The sequence below is a fragment of the Lithobates pipiens genome, unplaced genomic scaffold (genome assembly GCF_037356315.1).
Source record: "Lithobates pipiens isolate NorthernLeopardFrog02 unplaced genomic scaffold, aLitPip1_a1.2 Scaffold_19, whole genome shotgun sequence".
NCBI lineage: Eukaryota > Metazoa > Chordata > Amphibia > Anura > Ranidae > Lithobates > Lithobates pipiens.
In genome coordinates this window covers 199,633,231-199,652,273 of record NW_027507764.1, presented here as the reverse complement: position 1 = coordinate 199,652,273, position 19,043 = coordinate 199,633,231, and the positions used below count along the sequence as shown (strand labels likewise).

Genomic DNA, 19,043 nt, shown 5'->3' with positions numbered 1-19,043 from the left:
ACCCTTGTGGATGTGAAATGTATCTGAGAGTAGGCCTGCTGCCACCAGTCGAAGGCTTTCTACGCATCTAACGTGATGATGGAGTAATCTCCGCATGGGTTATGTTTAGCATGTTCCAGGGCCAATGTGACCTTGCGAATGTTCAGTATGGCTGTCCTGCCTTTAAAAAAACCTGATCGGGCTGGGTGTATCAGAGAGGGGATGATGGCAGCAAGCCTAATGGCGATTTTTAGAGGATTTTGACATCCAGATTTAGTAATGAGATGGGTCTGTAGGAGCCTGGGTCCTGGGGGTCTTTATCTTTCTTAGAGAGTATTTTAATAATGGCCTGGTTTCCCGTTTTGTAGGTATGGGCCGCCGGACCATATGCCATTGTAGACCTTGTGGAGAGTGGGTTCTGTGATATTTTGTAGGGTTTTGCAGAATTCCCTAGTGAATCCGTCAGGACCAGGGGCCTTAGAGGGGGTTAAGTTGTGGATGGTGTTTGAAATTTTGGAGAGAGAGATAGGAGCATTAAGAACCTCTAGTTGTGAGGGAGTGATTTTAGGTATGTCTATTTTCTCTAGAAAGGAGACCGCTGTCTGTTTGTCTATGGGGTCTGGAGCATACAGTGCATACAAGTAGTATTGTAGAATTGCTCTGTTTATTGTTTGTGGTGTGGTATTTATGTTGCCATTGGTATCTCACAGAGAGGTAATGTGGGTCAGGTGGAAAGATCCCTTACAGAGCCTGGCTAGTAGTTTGCCTGCTTTATTTATGAACTTGTGCAGGGTGGTGTCTAAATGTGCCTTTTTAGTTTAATTCAAGGGTGTCTGCCCCAGGTATCAAGAGCCCTCTTGGCTGCCTGCCATTCATTTCTACTGTCAGGGGAGTCCGTGGTATATAAGGATTGTTGCGCCTGAAGTAGTTACACGCTGGCTATTTTGTATTTTGTTAAACTGTTCCTTTTAAAGGAGGTAGCATAAGAGATGATCCATCCCCTGAGGTATACTTTGCCGGCATCCCAGAAGAGATTTGGGTCAGCGGAGTGCGGTGCGTTGGCCGTGGAGTATTCAATCCATGGTTTTTCCATGAATTGCTGGAAATCAGTGTTATTGTGGAGGTATGAAGGAAAGCGCCATATTTTGGGGTGGGGAAGTAAGTTCAAGATTGTTGAGTGTCACTGAGATTGGAGTGTTGTCAGATATTGCAATGTCATGGATGTCCACACCAGAAAACATGTGGATTAGGTTGTCGGAGCTAAAAAAAAGTTGTTGATTCTGGTGAGGACATTATGTGGGTTGGAATAGAAGGTGAATTCCCTGTCAGCTGGGTGCGTTAGGCGCCAAAGGTCTTGGAGGTGGAGGGATTCCATGGTGGATGCAAAGTGCGTAGGAATGGTGGGATCAGATCCTGACCTGGGGCGTTTAAGGGATGATCTGTCATCAGTCTGATGTAGGATGTCAGTGAAATCACCTCTAATTATGTGTGGGAGGTGAGTGTCACGAAGTAACCATGTAGATAGTTCACTATAAAAAAAAGTTTACCAGGGTTGTTGGGGGGCGTAAATATTTGATATCACTAGGTCCTTGGAACCTTTTTGGATATGCGCTGAAAGGAAACATCCCTGGCTGTCTGTATGGATAGGACCGTGCAGGGGAGGTTTTTGTGTCTCTGCAGGAGAATTCCTGCTTTACGCCCAATGGCATCTGAGCCTATGACTGTGCCTACCTAGAGCTTTTTCATACAATGAAAGTCAGGGGTTAATAAGTGAGTTTCCTGGAGTAGAGTGTTGAATTTTTTTTTGAGCTGTCCGAGGATCTTCATTCTCTTATTAGGGGATTTGAGACCTTTTACGTTCCAGGAAACAATTTTCATATTGGGGAGATTGAAAAAAGGACGTTACAGATTTGTCACTGTGTAGTTGATTGTGTGGGGTTATTACCATATCAGGAGGTAAGATACTATTCTCGCAATAATAGTGTGGTGTCAGGGAATCTGGTGTTGTACAAGTGCCCGGGGATAATAGGAGTGGGGGGGGGAGAAGAAGTTGGGGGGGGGGGGGGGAACCTGAAATAAAAACAATTCATTCAATCGAAATAACTTCAATCTTTTCCACATGGAGTCACTGTGTACGCCAGCTCCCAATACAGGGCCCTGGTAGTATGGCGTATGAGAGCCCATTTGTAGAGAAAAGATTTTATGCAGCTGACACAGGTCGTGTATGGGGGGGGGAGATGGTGAGGCTGCAGACAGTGAGGCCAGGAGGGGTATTAAAATATATTAGAAACATTTTAGAAAGGAAAAATATTACTAGCTGAACATTTTAACATAGAGCACAGTAGTAAATATATGACCACCCTAACGGTGGTGGCATCAACAGTTAAAGCTGTTGAAAAAATGGAGTAACGTTGAGCTGCACATACAAAACTGAGTCAAACCTGAGGTACTGCATTGTATGCGACCTTGAGAGAGTGAGGAACAAGAGTTGTGACTCCCATCTTAGCGAGGAGTGACACGGTGGTGATCTGGGGCCAAAGGCCTGAAGCGTTTAGGCGAGTCTTTTTGCGGGCTCCTTTGGTCCAGGGAGCGATTGACTGGAGCGGCTTTGAATGGGGATGTGGGCCTGCATGCAGAAACTGTAAGATTGCTTGCGCTTCAGGGGGGTCTTGGATAAATGTTTGCCATTTGGGGTCTTGAGGTGTAGAGTGGCCGAATAGGCCAAAGTGAATTTGAATTACTGTTTAAAGAGTTCTGTGCAGACCTGCTGGAATGCTTTCCTTTTCTTTGAGACCTCAATTGAGTAGTCAGTAAAAAACAGGACCCTTATTCCATCAATTTTGGAGGGAACCGGATTGTCTGAACTTTTGTAAAATAAGGGCCTTGTCAGAATAGTTCAGGTATTTGGTGATTATTGGTCAGGGTGTTTTGCGTTCAGTGTTGAAAGACCCCATGCGGTGGGCCCATTCCACTGTGCAGGGGTCTGGAAGGCCTAGTGCTTCCGGGATGCGCATGGCGCAGAATTCAGAAAGAGCAGGTGTTTGCAGAGATTCTGGGATGCCCATGGATCTCAGGTTGCTCCTTCTGGACCTATTTTCTAAATCTTCCAGTTTTTGAATGATACAGTGATTAGTCTTGTCCTGAGCTTGTCCCAATGTGAAGATTGTGGTGGAATGCAGAAGCGGTGGTGGGACCAGAGATGGAAATTTTGATAAGGAAGCCCTCACCCTAGAGGTGTAAATGGTTGAGGGATCTGACTTATGACCACCCATAACCAATTTTTTCTGGTTCAAAATGCTACATATGCCAAAGTGTCAATGCATGGGAATCCTAAAACACTGTTTACTCGCCTCCTTACACACGATTGGTGTATGTGTTCCTGTCGTGGAGGCTGCCAGTGCTGATCCCCTCGTATTTCTCTCATAACAAGTTTTCTTTAATTTCTCCAAGGGCTCAGTAATTTACTGATTTACTGTTCCGTGGCCTGCGCCTGGTAAAGCTCCTCTTCCACTCTAGATAAGCGGTGCTCTAAATCATTTAGTCTGATGGTGTGTTCCCTTAGCTGGGCCTTGATTTGTTTCATCCCTGCATTTACAGCTATCATGGGGGAATAGGAGAGCTGCCACAACCTGAGCTATGTGCTCTGTGCTGTTTTCCCCAGTGTGTCGTGGTAGGGAGGCATGTGGAGTGGAGGGGGAGGCCAAGCAGCCCCTTACCTCGATTGCCAACGTCGGCACGTTAGCAGGAGGATCCGTGTAGGCCGAGATCGGGGTCTCTATTTGCGGCTGGGCCAGCGGTGCCGTCAGGGCCGTTTGTGTGTGGGTTTCTCCATGAACTGGTCCATGTGTGGGCGGATGCCATCCGGAGGAGGATGTGAGAGTGTGGGGCTGCTCAGGCTGGCTTTTTAGGCGGATTTGGGGTCGTGCTGCGGGAGGAGAGGAGCAACTACTCCATGCAGCACCGGAAGTCTGCTTTTGACCTTATAAGTTAGATGCACGCTTTTACTTTTGAAAAAAAAAAAAGTATGAATCTGAATCGAATACCTAGATTTTATATTATATTGAAATATATATATTAAATTTTTTTTTTTTTTTTTGACCTTGTAGCTTTTTTACTAATACCATTAAACTTTTGGCCACCGTATACCCTGACTAAAGGCTAAGTTCACCTTTGAAACATGTTTTACCCGTATTTAGGGTGGAACGTGTAACGTGTTCCAGCTCCTGTGCCTCTCCCCCTAATCCCCCCCCACACTGTGACAGTGGGTGGGGGTTTTCCTGCACCCGTAGTTACTTTTTGAAAACCACATGGCTTTGCGAGGCTCCACCCACACAGCTGCATCATTCAATCACAGATTCTATTTGAATGAATAAATTACAAGTACCATCTTTCACTGCTGCAGATGGACTTGTTGTTTCAGTGAGCTGCGGGGGGCAGCTGATGAGCACTTTTGTAGTCCACTGAGATGTCCTCTGACTTTCAAACAGAGGTGCGGTCTGAAAGCCAGAGGACATGTCTGCAGGAGCCTACATTGTACCCGAGATCTACTGATCGCGGGCATGATGCTTTCTAGGCTCCTGCAGGAAAAAGTAATAAATGTACTTTTTTTTTTTTTTTTTTTTTCCATATATATACATTTTATTATTATTTTATTTTTTTCTGTAAAATGTGAACTTGGTCTTTTAAGTGCCTGAATCTAATAGGAAGCTATTATATGTAGACCAGAACAATGAACTTGTTTGCTCCCTTTTGATCTGTTCAATATACCATTGAAAGTGTTTTTTCATATACAGTTAGGGCCATAAATATTTGGACAGTGACACAATTTTCGCAAGTTGGGCTCTGCATGCCACCGCATTGGATTTGAAATGAAACCTCTACAACAGAATTCAAGTGCAGATTGTAACGTTTAATTTGAAGGGTTGAACAAAAATACCTGATAGAAAATGTAGGAATTGTACACATTTCTTTACAAACACTCCACATTTTAGGAGCTCAAAAGTAATTGGACAAATAAACATAACCCAAACAAAATATTTATTTATTCAATATTTTGTTGCAAATCCTTTGGAGGCAATCGCTGCCTTAAGTCTGGAACCCATGGACATCACCAAACGCTGGGTTTCCTCCTTCTTAATGCTTTGCCAGGCCTTTCCAGCCACAGCCTTCAGGTCTTGCTTGTTTGTGGGTCTTTCCGTCTTAAGTCTGGATTTGAGCAAGTGAAATGCATGCTCAATTGGGTTAAGATCTGGTGATTGACTTGGCCATTGCAGAATGTTCCACTTTTTTGCACTCATGAACTCCTGGGTAGCTTTGGCTGTATGCTTGGGGTCATTGTCCATCTGTACTATGAAGCGCCGTCCGATCAACTTTGCACCATTTGGCTGAATCTGGGCTGAAAGTATATCCCGGTACACTTCAGAATTCATCCGGCTACTCTTGTCTGCTGTTATGTCATCAATAAACACAAGTGACCCAGTGCCATTGAAAGCCATGCATGCCCATGCCATCACGTTGCCTCCACCATGTTTTACAGAGGATGTGGTGTGCCTTGGATCATGTGCCGTTCCCTTTCTTCTCCAACTTTTTTCTTCCCATCATTCTGGTACAGGTTGATCTTTGTCTCATCTGTCCATAGAATAGTTTTCCAGAACTGAGCTGGCTTCTTGAGGTGTTTTTGGGCAAATTTAACTCTGGCCTGTCTATTTTTGGAATTGATGAATGGTTTGCATCTACATGTGAACCCTTTGTATTTACTTTCATGGAGTCTTCTCTTTACTGTTGACTTAGAGACAGATACACCTACTTCCCTGAGAGTGTTCTGGACTTCAGTTAATGTTGTGAACGGGTTCTTCTTCACCAAAGAAAGTATGCGGCGATCATCCACCACTGTTGTCTTCCGTGGACGCCCAGCCCTTTTTGAGTTCCCAAGCTCACCAGTCAATTCCTTTTTTCTCAGAATGTACCCGACTGTTGATTTTGCTACTCCAAGCATGTCTGCTATCTCTCTGATGGATTTTTTCTTTTTTTTCAGCCTCAGGATGTTCTGCTTCACCTCAATTGAGAGTTCCTTTGACCGCATGTTGTCTGGTCACAGCAACAGCTTCCAAATGCAAAACCACACACCTGGAATCAACCCCAGACCTTTTAACTACTTCATTGATTACAGGTTAACGAGGGAGACGCCTTCAGAGTTAATTGCAGCCCTTAGAGTCCATTGTCCAATTACTTTTGGTCCCTTGAAAAAGAGGAGGCTATGCATTACAGAGCTATGATTCCTAAACCCTTTCTCCGATTTGGATGTGGAAACTCTCATATTGCAGCTGGGAGTGTGCACTTTCAGCCCATATTATATATATAATTGTATTTCTGAACATGTTTTTGTAAACAGCTAAAATAACAAAACTTGTGTCACTGTCCAAATATTTATGGCCCTAACTGTATCTGTTTGTTAAAAAAATGCCCATTGATCCTGCTAGAAATCTTGTGAGCTCCTGTATTTTCTACCTTATCAGTCGGCATTGTCTCTAGTAAACTTTTGGTGAACTACAAATTACTCCCAAGTTCTAGAGGAGAGGGAGATGTTCTCTGTAGGTCTAAACCAATTGCTTACCTAGCATGACAACACTGCTTCCCTAATAGATGGGTAAGCTGCAATATATATTTCATTTTTTTTGTTTTTTGTTTGTTGGGTTTAGGTACGCTTTATGTCACAGGTCAAAGAGCAGTTAACCACATTTGTTACTTTGTCACAAATATAAATCCCTTTATGGTAAATTTGTTTACATGTGTCCTTTCATACGTAGGAGTTACATATCTACACTTTTTGAGAATGACCGTCATTTTTCTCACCTGTCAACGCTGGAACGAGAAATGGGTTTCCGCACTGAAATGGTTAGTTTTTTTATGATCTTTATTTAAAAGGTATTAATGTGACCATTGTCTTTTATATGTGATTTTCTTTCACGTATATCTTTTTAATACCAATAAAAACAAAAACTGTATATATCAGATTCGAAAAAAGGGGCTCGTTTTTTTTTTTTGCAAACTTATCTCTCTCCAGAGTTATATTTATGGGCCAGTGGCTAAGGCAGGGGGGGTGTAACTTTTCACGTTTGTTCTAAGGGCTTAATTCAACAAAGGATTTGTAAAGGGCTTAGGAGATGTTGAGAGGAGTTTGAAGACTCCCTATTATTCAATAAATACAAAACCAGCCCTGTTTTCTCTTATTTGTTAATATGTATAGTTGAAAAGTAGCTGGGAGTGCAAAACAGACTTCGTTCATGATCGGAGTCTTTTCATTTACGTGGACTTTAGCTTACAGACTTAAGTATCTGCTCTCTATTTTTGTATATTTACTTTTGTAAATAGGAAACGGTTTTGACTCTTAAAGGAGCATTATAGCGTAGTTCAGTGAGAGCATATTTTGAGCTACTATTCAGAAATTTTTCAGCTACTATTTCAGAAATTTTTGGTATGACTGTTCACGTTTGTACATGCTTGTTCTTTCCTGTTTTATTTAATAAGGGTCCTTTCAGAAGTAGCACCCAGGAAACAATACATATTGAACACAAATATGTAAAAACATTCCTGATTTATTTGCATAAATATATAAACTAGTGCAGTGCTATTTAAGCACTTGTGTATAATAATAATAATAAACACAATTCAAGACATTAAATCAATCCCAAAATAATAAACAAGCTTAACAAGTAAGAATGAGAACATTAAGTGTCCAATAATAAGAGTCCAAATCATTAGCCCCGGTTTACAATATAACCCGCATGTGAATCACGCAGGAACCGCACTGCATTCCCGTGCAATTCACATGTGATTAAGGGGGAAGCAAAGTCTTCCTCTTTAATTGTGCCTAAAGTAAGGCTTACCTGTAGGTACTGTAAACATTTCCTAAACTTGCATCGCTAAGGAGATATTTACTATATACGCTGCTACCAACATCATCAGCACATGCGCACTGAAGGAACGGCTCACTCGTGACGTTTCTTTAGGACAGTGCCGTGACCAGCGGCTCCAGCGCACATGCGTGGGAGTGACGTCATTGCGGCTCCGTCCAATCACATCGCCAGAGCCCGCGAACCCAGGAAGTAACTCTGGGAAAGATGTCAGCCGTGGAAGCGGAGTGCACCGCATGGCATCGTTCCAAGGTAAGTATTTCATAATGAGCTAGTATGTGATGCATACTAGCTCATTATGCCTCTGTCTTGCGAGGTTATTTTTTTATTTATTTATTATTTTTTTCAGAGATTTACAACCTCTTTAAGTGCATTGTGATTTGAGCCCATTCATTTTGACTGAGCTCAAATCACACCGCAAAAGTGCAGGCACCTGTTTTGGGGCCGCACCAAAACTGCATCCCATGGGCTTTTTGTACCATGCGATCCGGTGTGAGCAAACCGCACTGCATTCGTGATCCTTTTTGGGGTTTGGTTAACTTTGTATTGACATCCACAGCAGATCACAAACGCAGTGCGATCGCATTGTGGTGCAGGATCATTGTGTTTCCCACACCGCATATCTGTGAACCTAATTTCAGCTTTCTTATGCCATGTGAGCTGAAGCGTTCAATTAAACAGGGAATCCAAAGTTCAGGAAGTTCAAAACGGTGATAATATAAGACAGAAAATCCTCTTGTGGGCATACAAGTGAAAAAACATGCTCTCCCAAATCCTCCTCATGAAACCGATGCAGACACTGCCCACCTTCTAGTTAGACCCCTAAAATTATAAGGGGTGTAACTGCACTTTGTTATAAAGAGAGATTCACTCCACACATTCAGCTCCAGGAAAGGTAGGCACAATGGTGGAAAACGAAAGGCGTGCCACTTTAGTTTTTTCTTGGTTTATGCAGAGTCTACTTCTCTCTAAAGGGTGTTGCCATGGGTGCTGTGCTTTACTATTTACCTGTCATCCATTATACATGTCCCATACATGGACTTTTACAAACTTTGCACTAATTACGTTTCAGTTTTAAGTAGTCCTCAGCACCATTTTTTTCTTTGTTGCAATGGTAGGAAAGGGTTAACTCCTACTCCATGATACCCATGTAAGAAGGAAAAGAAAAGAGACCACGGTGTTCACTGCATTTTTAATAGGGTACCAATCCACGTTAAATAACACTAATAATACCAATAAACACCTACACAATGAGTAGACTGCGCAAAAGAATATGAGAGATACAGCGATGCAGAAATATCGGACCACTCAGAACTTACGGTCGCCACTTTTCTCTATGGGGATCTCCCAGACACTTGCATCAGTATAATGACTTTATTGGGGTTCTACCCCTTCCAATCAGGACTTCTTCAGAAGGGGTCTGAAGAAGGCCTGGCCTTCAGACGACATCGTGGTCATCATATGCTGGGTGAACGTTCTATAGAATTACCTGCAGGACGAGATGCTAAGAAATGATTCTACACACTTGAAGGTGATTTCTCTAGAACCTTATTGGGGTGGGACACTTTTGTGTTTTCCTATCCATAAGCCAAGGTGAGCAGAATAAATCGGTTGTGAGTTTTCTGGTCCTCCTTAGAGGCGCCCCCATTTCTTTGTTTACATAGTACTTTAAAAATCATGACAGTTTCAGTTACCATTTCTATCCACTGATGATCCGCTGAAACTTACACTTGGTTAGATCAAGCTCTCTTGGGAAAAGAATCCTTCTGCTATGTTTTAGTTTCTTGGCCTGATTAGATGGTTACATAATACAACATAGATTTTATAGGAAATCTGGCTACCAAGAGAGAAGGTGGACATGCAGGGTTCCTTTATCTAATTAGACAATATAACATTTTTCCGCTGAGTCTGTCAGTGTTAGTAGCAAATTGCGCCCACTGAGGCACAGAAAAAATTGAGCTGGAGAAACAGCGGGGAATGTGCTGCAAACACGTACACATTCAAAACTTCGCAGAGGTATTAAATAAAAGAAAAAGAAAATGAACCGTCTTGGTGTTATGAAATATTTATTTTGTCACATACCTAGATGAATGCGGTGCGATTCCCCTGCGTGGCATGTCAGGATACAGACATATCTGTAGTTGTTTTAGGGAGGAATATATATGTAAGTTAGAATAAAGCATTTGCATTAGCTGTGGTGATAATATATGCAATGATAAATGGATCCAGTATATACAGTACCTATTATTATACCATGAGTGCAATTTGCCAGGTAGTATATTTTTATCTTAACCACTTCCCACCCGGCCAATGCACATATACGGCCGGGTGGGAGCCGCCTACTCCTGATATGACGTTCAGGAACGTCATTCAGGAGTAGCGGGATCGCGCGCGCCCGCGCAGCGGCGCGATCCCGATGCGCCCGTGTCACCCGGACACAGCGCATCTCAGATCGGCAGGAGGGCTCTGTGATTGGCCCTCCTGATCACATGACGGCCGTGTCCAATCACGGCCGTCATGTGATGTAAACAAACAGCCGGTTGCTAGGCAATCGGCTCCTCCTCTCCTCACACAGAAGTCATCGCTGTGGAGAGGAGAGCAGATCGCTGCAGCCGGCTGCTGATCAGTGAGTATGAGCTGCTTTTTACTCACTGATCACCAGTCTAGTGTACACAGTAAACACACCACACAGTAAACACATCACACAGTATAAACACAATGTCCCCACACATGTCCCCAAAACATACATGTCCCCAAATAATAAAAACACATGTCCCTAATAATAAAAACATGTCCCCCACATATGTCCCACTAAAATCACATGTCCCAATGATTATCTGCACACATATGTACGTGATCACCTGCACACATATGTACATGATCATTTGCGTACATATGTCCGTGATCACACAAACCAATTATTATACACTTAACGGATTTTTTTTTACCAAAAACATGTAGCAGAATACATTTTGGCTTAAATTTATGACAAAATTTGATTTTATTGGATTTTTATTGAAGTAGAAAAAAGAAAATATTGTTTTTTTTTTCCAAATTTCCGCTTTTTTGCGCTTATATCGCAAAAAATAAAAAACGGAGTCGTGAATAAATACCACCAAAATAAAGCTCTATTTGTGCGAACAAAATGATAAAAATTTCATTTGGGTACAGTGTAGCATGACCGCGCAATTGTCACTGAAAGCGCTAGAGCGCTGAAAGCTGAAAATTGGGCTGGGAAGGAAGGGGGCGAAAGTGCCCTGTATTGAAGTGGTTAAACAAAAAAAAATGACAATTTTGAAAAAAAACGCATTCTTTTTTACAATTTGCTATAATAAATATCCCCCAAAAATATGTTAAAAAAAACATTTTTTTCCATCAGTTTAAGCCGATATGTATTCTATTCTATATGTATTTATTGATTGGTTTGCGTAAAAGTTATAGCGTTTACAAAATAGGGGATAGTTTTATGGTATTTTTATTAATTTTTGTTTTTTTTACTAGTAATGGCGGCGATCAGCGATATATATATATATATATATATATATATATATATATATATATATATATATATATATATATATATATATATATATATATATATATATAATTTTTTTTTATTTTTTGTTTATCGTGACTGCGACATTTATGGCGGACACGTTTTTGGGACCATTGTCATTTATACAGCAATCAGTGCTATACAAATGCACTGATTCCTGTGTAAATGGCACTAGCAGTGAAGGGCTTAACCACTAGGGGGCAGTGTAGGGGTTAAGTGTGTCCTGGAGCGTGTTTCTAACTGTGAGTGGGCATGGCTACATGTGACACATCACTGATCTCTGCTCCAGATGACAGGGAGCAGAGATAGTGACACTGTCACTAGGCGAAATGGGGAGATGCTTGTTTACATTAGCATCTTCCCGTTTTTCCTCCCCGTGAGGCGATTGCGGGTATCCCTGCAATGATCAAGTCCTCAGGACCCGCGACCCGACTCGCATAGCTTGCCGCGGCCGGGAGCATGCGCCCGCTGGCCTTCTCTTAAAGGGCAACGTAAAGGTACATGATTCTGCCTGTACGATCCCTTCTGCCAACGTATATCAGAGTGAGGCGGTCGGCAAGCAGTTAATAAAGCATGTTTACTTAGCAAGGGAAATTTTCCATAGCTAAATGAATGGGTTAAAGATCACTTTGCAAAGAACACCCAATCACAAGTAAGGAAAATTAAAAAAAATAACAATATTTTTGCTTACACAAGATTAGATGATGTCAGCAGTTTCACCTCATTTTCTAAGTTAAGGGAAAATTCGCTTTGACAAGTAAACGGTCTGTTTGCCTTTAGTTAATCAACTTCACTGACTCTGCCTAACAGTTGTAAAAAAAAAAAAAAAAAACTGCACAGGGAGTGCATAATTTTTTATTTTTATTTTTTTGTTAGTTTTGGTGATGTTCAAAGTTGTTTGACCCTAATAAGACCAGTAATGGTCACACAATAATATGAATGCACAGGGCACTAGAGTAGACCTTTTTAATATTTACAAAATTTATCAATGCTTTTACGATTGGCTGAACCAAATATATAGTTTCTAATGCTACGTTTTTTTTTTTTTTTTTGCTTTTTATTTTTTTCCCTGAGTGTTTGAGTCTCTGTTACTATTGGACCATCACTGTCACATTGGTCCTGAAACTTTGCAATGATTGGTACGGAGGTGCGGAGTGCTTGACTGCCTGTTCAGTTTTCACAGACATTCTGAGCTAAATTATGGCTTTTATACCAATTAGCAATACCTTAAGTCTAGAATCGGAATATGCTTTTCCAAACTTTAGGGCTAGGTTCACATAGAAGTGAATCAGATGCGGTTTGAACCACATCCGATGCACATAACATATGAATCAGACAGGCTTTCAATGGAGCCGGTCCATATATGCGGGCCGGATATGGTGCAAGTTAAAGGGTCCTGTGCGTTTTTCAGTTTGGTTCAGGTGACGTTTAAGTGTGAAATCAGCACTTGAACCGCTGAATGGAAACTGCACCGGACTTGGCACAGAAACCGGCCCTGCAGATATGTGAACCCAGCCTTAAAGCATAATATTAACATAAGTATAACTGTGTTAAAACAACTGTAAGGTAAAGAAAAATGGTATATGGGGTTTTATTTTTTATTTTTTTTTTGTTTTTGTTTTTTTTACAGAATTTCATGATTGTTTTCCTTTACATAGAGATACTGTTAGTTATTGACAGCTGCGATCTAAAGTGGTATTCTCTGCTCTCTTCAGAAGTGCTCTGTATAGACTTTAAATTGGGAACAAAAGCACTTTCTGTTAAACCACGCATTTCCATCCTTTCACTTGTATGCAAATTTTTCATTTAACCATGGAAATCGATCAGACATTTGCTTTGTGCCTAACAAGACAGATAAGTTAATTGCTGATTGTCATTATCTAAATGTACTTTGGAAACTTAATGCGTTATATTAATTATGGCTTTTACTTTGTGACATTGTTTGTAAGGTTCATACATAATTTTTAATTGTTTCCACAGGGCCTGTATTATTCTTACTTCAAATCCGTCATTAAAGCTCCATCATATTTTTCGGGATTGCATCATATCATGAATGATAATGTTACAGAATATCCTAGTGTAATAAATACTTTGCAAAGATTTAATCTGTATCCAGAGGTAAGAAATGTATATATAAAAAGTGTGTGTGTGTGTGTGTGTGTGTGTATGTATGTGTGTGTATATATATATATATATATATATATATATATATATTACAGTATAGGTACATTTTAAAGTGATTGTAAATGTTTGAAGGTTCTTTTATTTTATTTTATTTTATTTTTTTAACGTCATGCATTCTATGCATGAAGGTAAAAGTAAGATACCTTCTGGGTGCAGCTCCCCCCAATACTCACCTGAGCCACCTCTCAATCCAGTGATGTGCACAAGAGCCTCGGGTGTCCCGGGACTCCCTCTCCTAATTGGCTGAGACAGCAGTGGGAGCCAGTGAGCCAATAAGAAGAAAGCAAAGGTTGGGGCTGATCTGCAGCTCTGTGTCTTAGGGACACATAGAGCAGGGCTCAGGACCAAGCACACACCAGTGCCCCCCTAGCAAGCGGCTTGCTATTAGGGGCACTGGTCAAGGGGGAGGAACCAGGAGGATTGGGGCTGCTCTGTGCTAAACCACTACACGGAGCAGGTAAGTGTGAGATGTTTGTTTATTAAAAATAAAGAACCTTTAAAACCACTTTAACCTTCTCCTGCCCACCATATAGGGAAATGACAGTGGGCCAGTTTCCCTCTCTGTGGGGTTGCACAGCATGGCGTTTGCAGGCACGCCATGTCCCTGGGACGTCGGGCGACCCGATCTCGGTAAAGAGCCGATGACGCGGCTCTTTACCCATGTGATCAGCTGTGTCCAATCACAGCCGATCACATGTAAATGCGGAAGTGCCATTTATCACCTCTCCTTGCCTCACATTGACAGAGCGTGAGGAGAGGAGAGGTGATCAGTGGCATCTCCTTGCAGGAAAGACTTTACAGGTAATCATAATCAGGGCACTGACTATCAGTGCCCTGATTACAGTGCAGCCCCAACAGTGCTCAGCAAGTGATGCCAGTCTACCGTGCGGCATATTAGTGCCACCTAATCGGTGCCCTTTTAGTGCCACCTCATCATTGTCTATCACTGCAGCCTCATCAGCGCACATCAGTGAAGAAGCAAAAATTACTTCTTTCCAAAATTTTCTAACAAAATAAGAAAAAAAACTTTTTATTTTATAAAAAAAAAAAATTTTGGGGTGTTTTTTCTTTTCTTTTTTGAGCAAAAAATAAAACCCAGTGGTGATTAAATACCACCAAAACAAAGATCTATTTTTGTGAAAAAAAAATGATAAAAATTGTATTTGGGTACCCTTGGTGGTGTGTGTCTTTCAGTAGCAGAGACAAAGTATGTATGCCAGCCTGTTTAATAAAAGGGTTGCTTTCATTGCTGATACATTTTTGAAGGTGCAGTCTGTAAGTTTTCATTACTGCTGATGTCTTTTCACTGCCTGTCAGCCTGTATACCTGTAAGCTGTGGCTTATGATCAGAAACCACTCACTTCCTGAATGAAATCACCGAAAAGGGAACAGCTAGGGACAGACTGGAGGTGCCTGTTTTTTATTTATTTTTATTTTTTTTTATTTTGTTTTTTGTTTTTTAGATAAATTTAGCCACATGTATAGTTTTAAAGATATATATATATATTTTTTTTAATTGGTAAAATCGCAGTTTTTGTTTTTTTTGGATGTAAACCCACTCTCATCCTTTCTAAACTACTGCAATATTGGTTATCTAGAAGGATATACATGTCTCCTGCATGTATACTCATCTGTCAAATTCTCCCCTCTGTCTGTTATGAGACCCGAAAAACTGCAGATTTCGTGAGTGGGTGTTTTCCAGGGCTCAGTGGGTGGAGTCGTGATGTTAGTAGACTCGCCACCCACCTCTACACTCCCCTTAACAACATTCGTTTTCTCCTGTGTATTTCTTACACTGAACTGCTATGATCTCTAACATCCAGAAAAGTCCCCACGTGACTTCAGCATGCCAAATCATGCTGAGGTGTGGAACAGCCAATCCTTGCAGAGCTGCTGAAGAAAGAAGTGGGAGGGAATAAAAAATAATGAACGCATGTCTTAGGCTAGTGCACGAGATATGTAAATCACCTGTCAATCACAGCAAGGGGGAAGAATGGACAAAGATTTCAGTTTGTCTGTTTTATTTCACTGAAAAAAAAAGATATGAGGATTGCTCAGAGCTGGATTAACTCTTTGTGGCAAAACTGGGCACAGCTGATCTGAAATCCCATACTCTATATTATGCCAGACAAAAAAAATAAAAAATTACATCCACTTTCACTTTTACATTTTTATTATTTTTGACAAAATACATTCAAATATAAATGAATACATTTAATTGGTATTGCTTATCATAGAACAGATAACAAAAATTGGGGAATGAATAACAAGAAGCAATAACTTTAGGGTACAATAACTGGAGTTTGATATCCCGCTACCGCCCACCGCAAATGGGATCATACTGTAGGCAGGAGCTGGTCACCAAATATTCAAATTTTTAGGAATGAAAAGATCTCCTTTTCAAATAGTCATGTCAATATATAAAGTAAAAAGTATATGAGTAGGAAACCCTTGCTGCTGGATCCCTTATTACAGTTTGATACTTGTGGGTAGCGTTTCCATCTCTTACAGTGCCATTCTCTGTGCCCGAGAGGTCAATTGCAAGGCGAAGTTTCACATGTGGGCTGAGGGTCATGCTTGGCCATATGCAAATTCTTACTTTCAAATTGTCTGTTTGAACAGGATTTTAGAGAGCCAGCGATGAATTGCTAATGACTCTTTACATGTGGTCATTTGCATTTTTCATTATCCCTACATTATGGGAATGTGGGATAGATACATATAGAGCAAAGTATAAATAAGATTTTATTTCTCAACCTTCTTTCTTCTTTTTTCTTCTGTGTTGCATAGCTACAGAAAGAATAAGTCCTAGATCTTTGTATTTTTGCACAGTTGGAGATTTTCCCACCTTTTACAGTTTATTTTTATTAAACCGGAAAATTAGCGTTTTAAAATCTTGTTGCCAATAGCATCAAATCCTTTTCTCCATGCAGGTGATCTTGGCCAGCTGGTTCCGTATTTATACCACGACAATGAAATTTGTTGGCATTGAAACTAAACTCTGCTGGACAGTTAATCGAGGGGATGATCTCAGTCCCGTTGAAAGCTGTGAAGGTAACTGAAGATGACATTTTGCTTAGAAATGTTCTTTCGCTGCCTGGGAGTCATTTTTATTGTTTTTTCCTTCTGCAGGTCTTGGTGATCCTGCCTATTTTTATGTCACCTTTATATTCGTTTTAAATGGACTAATGATGTCATTATTCTATATTTATGGGACATATTTAAGGTAAGCAATTCACTGCAGAATTTTTCATTTAAAAACAGCAGTATACCAGTGAGCAAAATGTCTTTAAAGTAAAACTCCTATGGCGGGAATTTTTTTTTTAAAACATTGTTTTAAAAGTGGGTCTATTGAGGTGCATCATTTACATTAAAACACTACTCCTTTTTTTATTTTTCTTCAACATCCATAAAATACTCTTTATTTTGTTGTACAAAATGTCATAGAATACCATAATACAAAACAAACATTAAAAGCATAGTAGTGACTGAACAGTGTATAATATCGCAGTATAGTGATTTATTGTGGCCCAACGCGTTTCATAGACATTATCTACTTCTTCAGGAGACGACAGATTATGTACAAAAATAATCAAAAATTATTTAAAAATGTATATTAACTTTCCCAGTATGACTACACTAGGGTGATAGCCTGGGTTTCAAATGCTTGGGAATAGGGGCCAAAGGCAGGGCTTAATAGGGAGCGCATAAGCGCAAGGACCTCACCCCGCTAGCATCCCCACCTATAGGTGCACCATATATCGAATGTGTACAACATGTCTAAAAATAAACAGCGAGCAACAACATTACTTGGATAAATTCAAACTGCAAGGCTAGTAACTAAAACCGTGAAATGGTTATACCTATATAGAGCCGATGGGCCTCCTACCGAGGATTGTCAGGCCAGAAAATGAAACCTATTAAGCTATTCAAAGAGAGCACCATTGGGAGTACTATGGAAGGAAAACAGATTATTACACAATGGTCCGTCTCATGCAAATTTGATTCACTATTTTAGAGTAAAATATTCCTGAATGTTTATCTCCAAGAAGCCAATGCGATTTTAAAAACAGCTCTCAATGCCTAGTCTGACTGGACCCAGAAGAAACAAAAGGCCTACTGACTTCAAATTGGGGGGAGCATATTCATAGCCACACAAATTGTATCTCCCTATATAAAAAATGAAACACATATATACATGCCAATTATGATCCTCATGATGAAGCCTTGCTAAAACATTGCCAAATAGTAAGGACCTAACTCTGCTGTAACCAAATATATGAAATGGCACTGCTGCTATAATCCAGAACAAATCATCGTACATGTATCGGGCTGCAAGTGATTACTCAATCTCCTTGTCCTTGGGACCATGCCAGATCCCCTGTAATACCAAAATCAAAAGAGTAACCCATTTAAAATACATCGTAACAATACAGAGCTAATAGCCTACCCTGCCTCATATGTACCTACCTTATGTTGCAACTGCCCATGCAGCATAAGCAGCAACAGGTATATCCACAGATTTGTGGGGAGCCTAAAGTGTGGACCAGATGCCACACTATATAAAACCTCCTAAAAGGCTGTGTTCTATAGCATGCTGTGCCTGATTTTGGCAGGAATACTAATTGCACACCTGTGGGCTGGGTTCATAAACATCCTAGGAAGAGAAGTCGGTGCTCAGACTTGGAGACAGCTCCGCCCGGCAGACAGGAAGTCTGGCCTAGGAGGTCAGGAAGGTCCCAGTAGGAGACGGCTCCAGGAGAAAGAGACAGGAGGTCTCGGAGTCTAAGGCTGGATTCACACCTATGCATTTTTTGTGCTTTTTGCATTTTGCAGATTTGCTCTACAGAACATGCTCCATAGGATCCATGTTAAATGGACTGCAGTGCAAATCTGCAAAATGCAAAAAGTACTAAAACTGCATAGGTATGAATCCAGCCTAAGACTGCAGGTGGCAGCCTGTGTGTACATCTGTAGCAAGCAGATGGGGCCTGTGACCAAAGCTGACAGTGAGTAAGCCAGGAGGCTGTAGTTTGTTTATACAGTGATGGCGGAACCCTCTACAAGGGAAGATTACTGTTTGTTTGAACTTTTTATTAAGTAAAAGTGGGCTGCCATGCCCTAAAAACGCAGCCTGGAGGGGCACGTTTCTGGAAAACTGCATGCACCACTTGAACCTAATCACCCCGGATCATCGCAATATAAATTTTATATATGTATAAAATTATATACGAGTTATACTTTTATTTCCACTAATGTAATAAAGTGAAATGCTAATGGTTATGGATAAAAAATGTTATTTCCAAATTTAAACTTTTAAGGCTGGGGTCACGCCTATGCGAATTGGTTGCGGATTTCCCCACATCCAATTTCCATGGTAGGAGATTGTGACACCATATTACAGATCAGCA

General features: G+C 40.8%; 1 protein-coding gene across 1 annotated transcript in view; it reads left to right on the top strand.

Annotated features, from left to right (window-relative positions):
• The window catches only part of DPY19L1 (dpy-19 like C-mannosyltransferase 1), a 111,263-nt gene that overhangs the window by 19,992 nt on the left and 72,228 nt on the right, over positions 1–19,043 (top strand). Inside the window, exons 4-7 of the mRNA XM_077491623.1 lie at positions 6,786–6,873; positions 13,429–13,566; positions 16,566–16,686; positions 16,765–16,858. Of these exons, the coding sequence (XP_077347749.1) occupies positions 6,786–6,873; positions 13,429–13,566; positions 16,566–16,686; positions 16,765–16,858 (441 nt within the window). The remainder of the gene's footprint in view (positions 1–6,785; positions 6,874–13,428; positions 13,567–16,565; positions 16,687–16,764; positions 16,859–19,043) is intronic.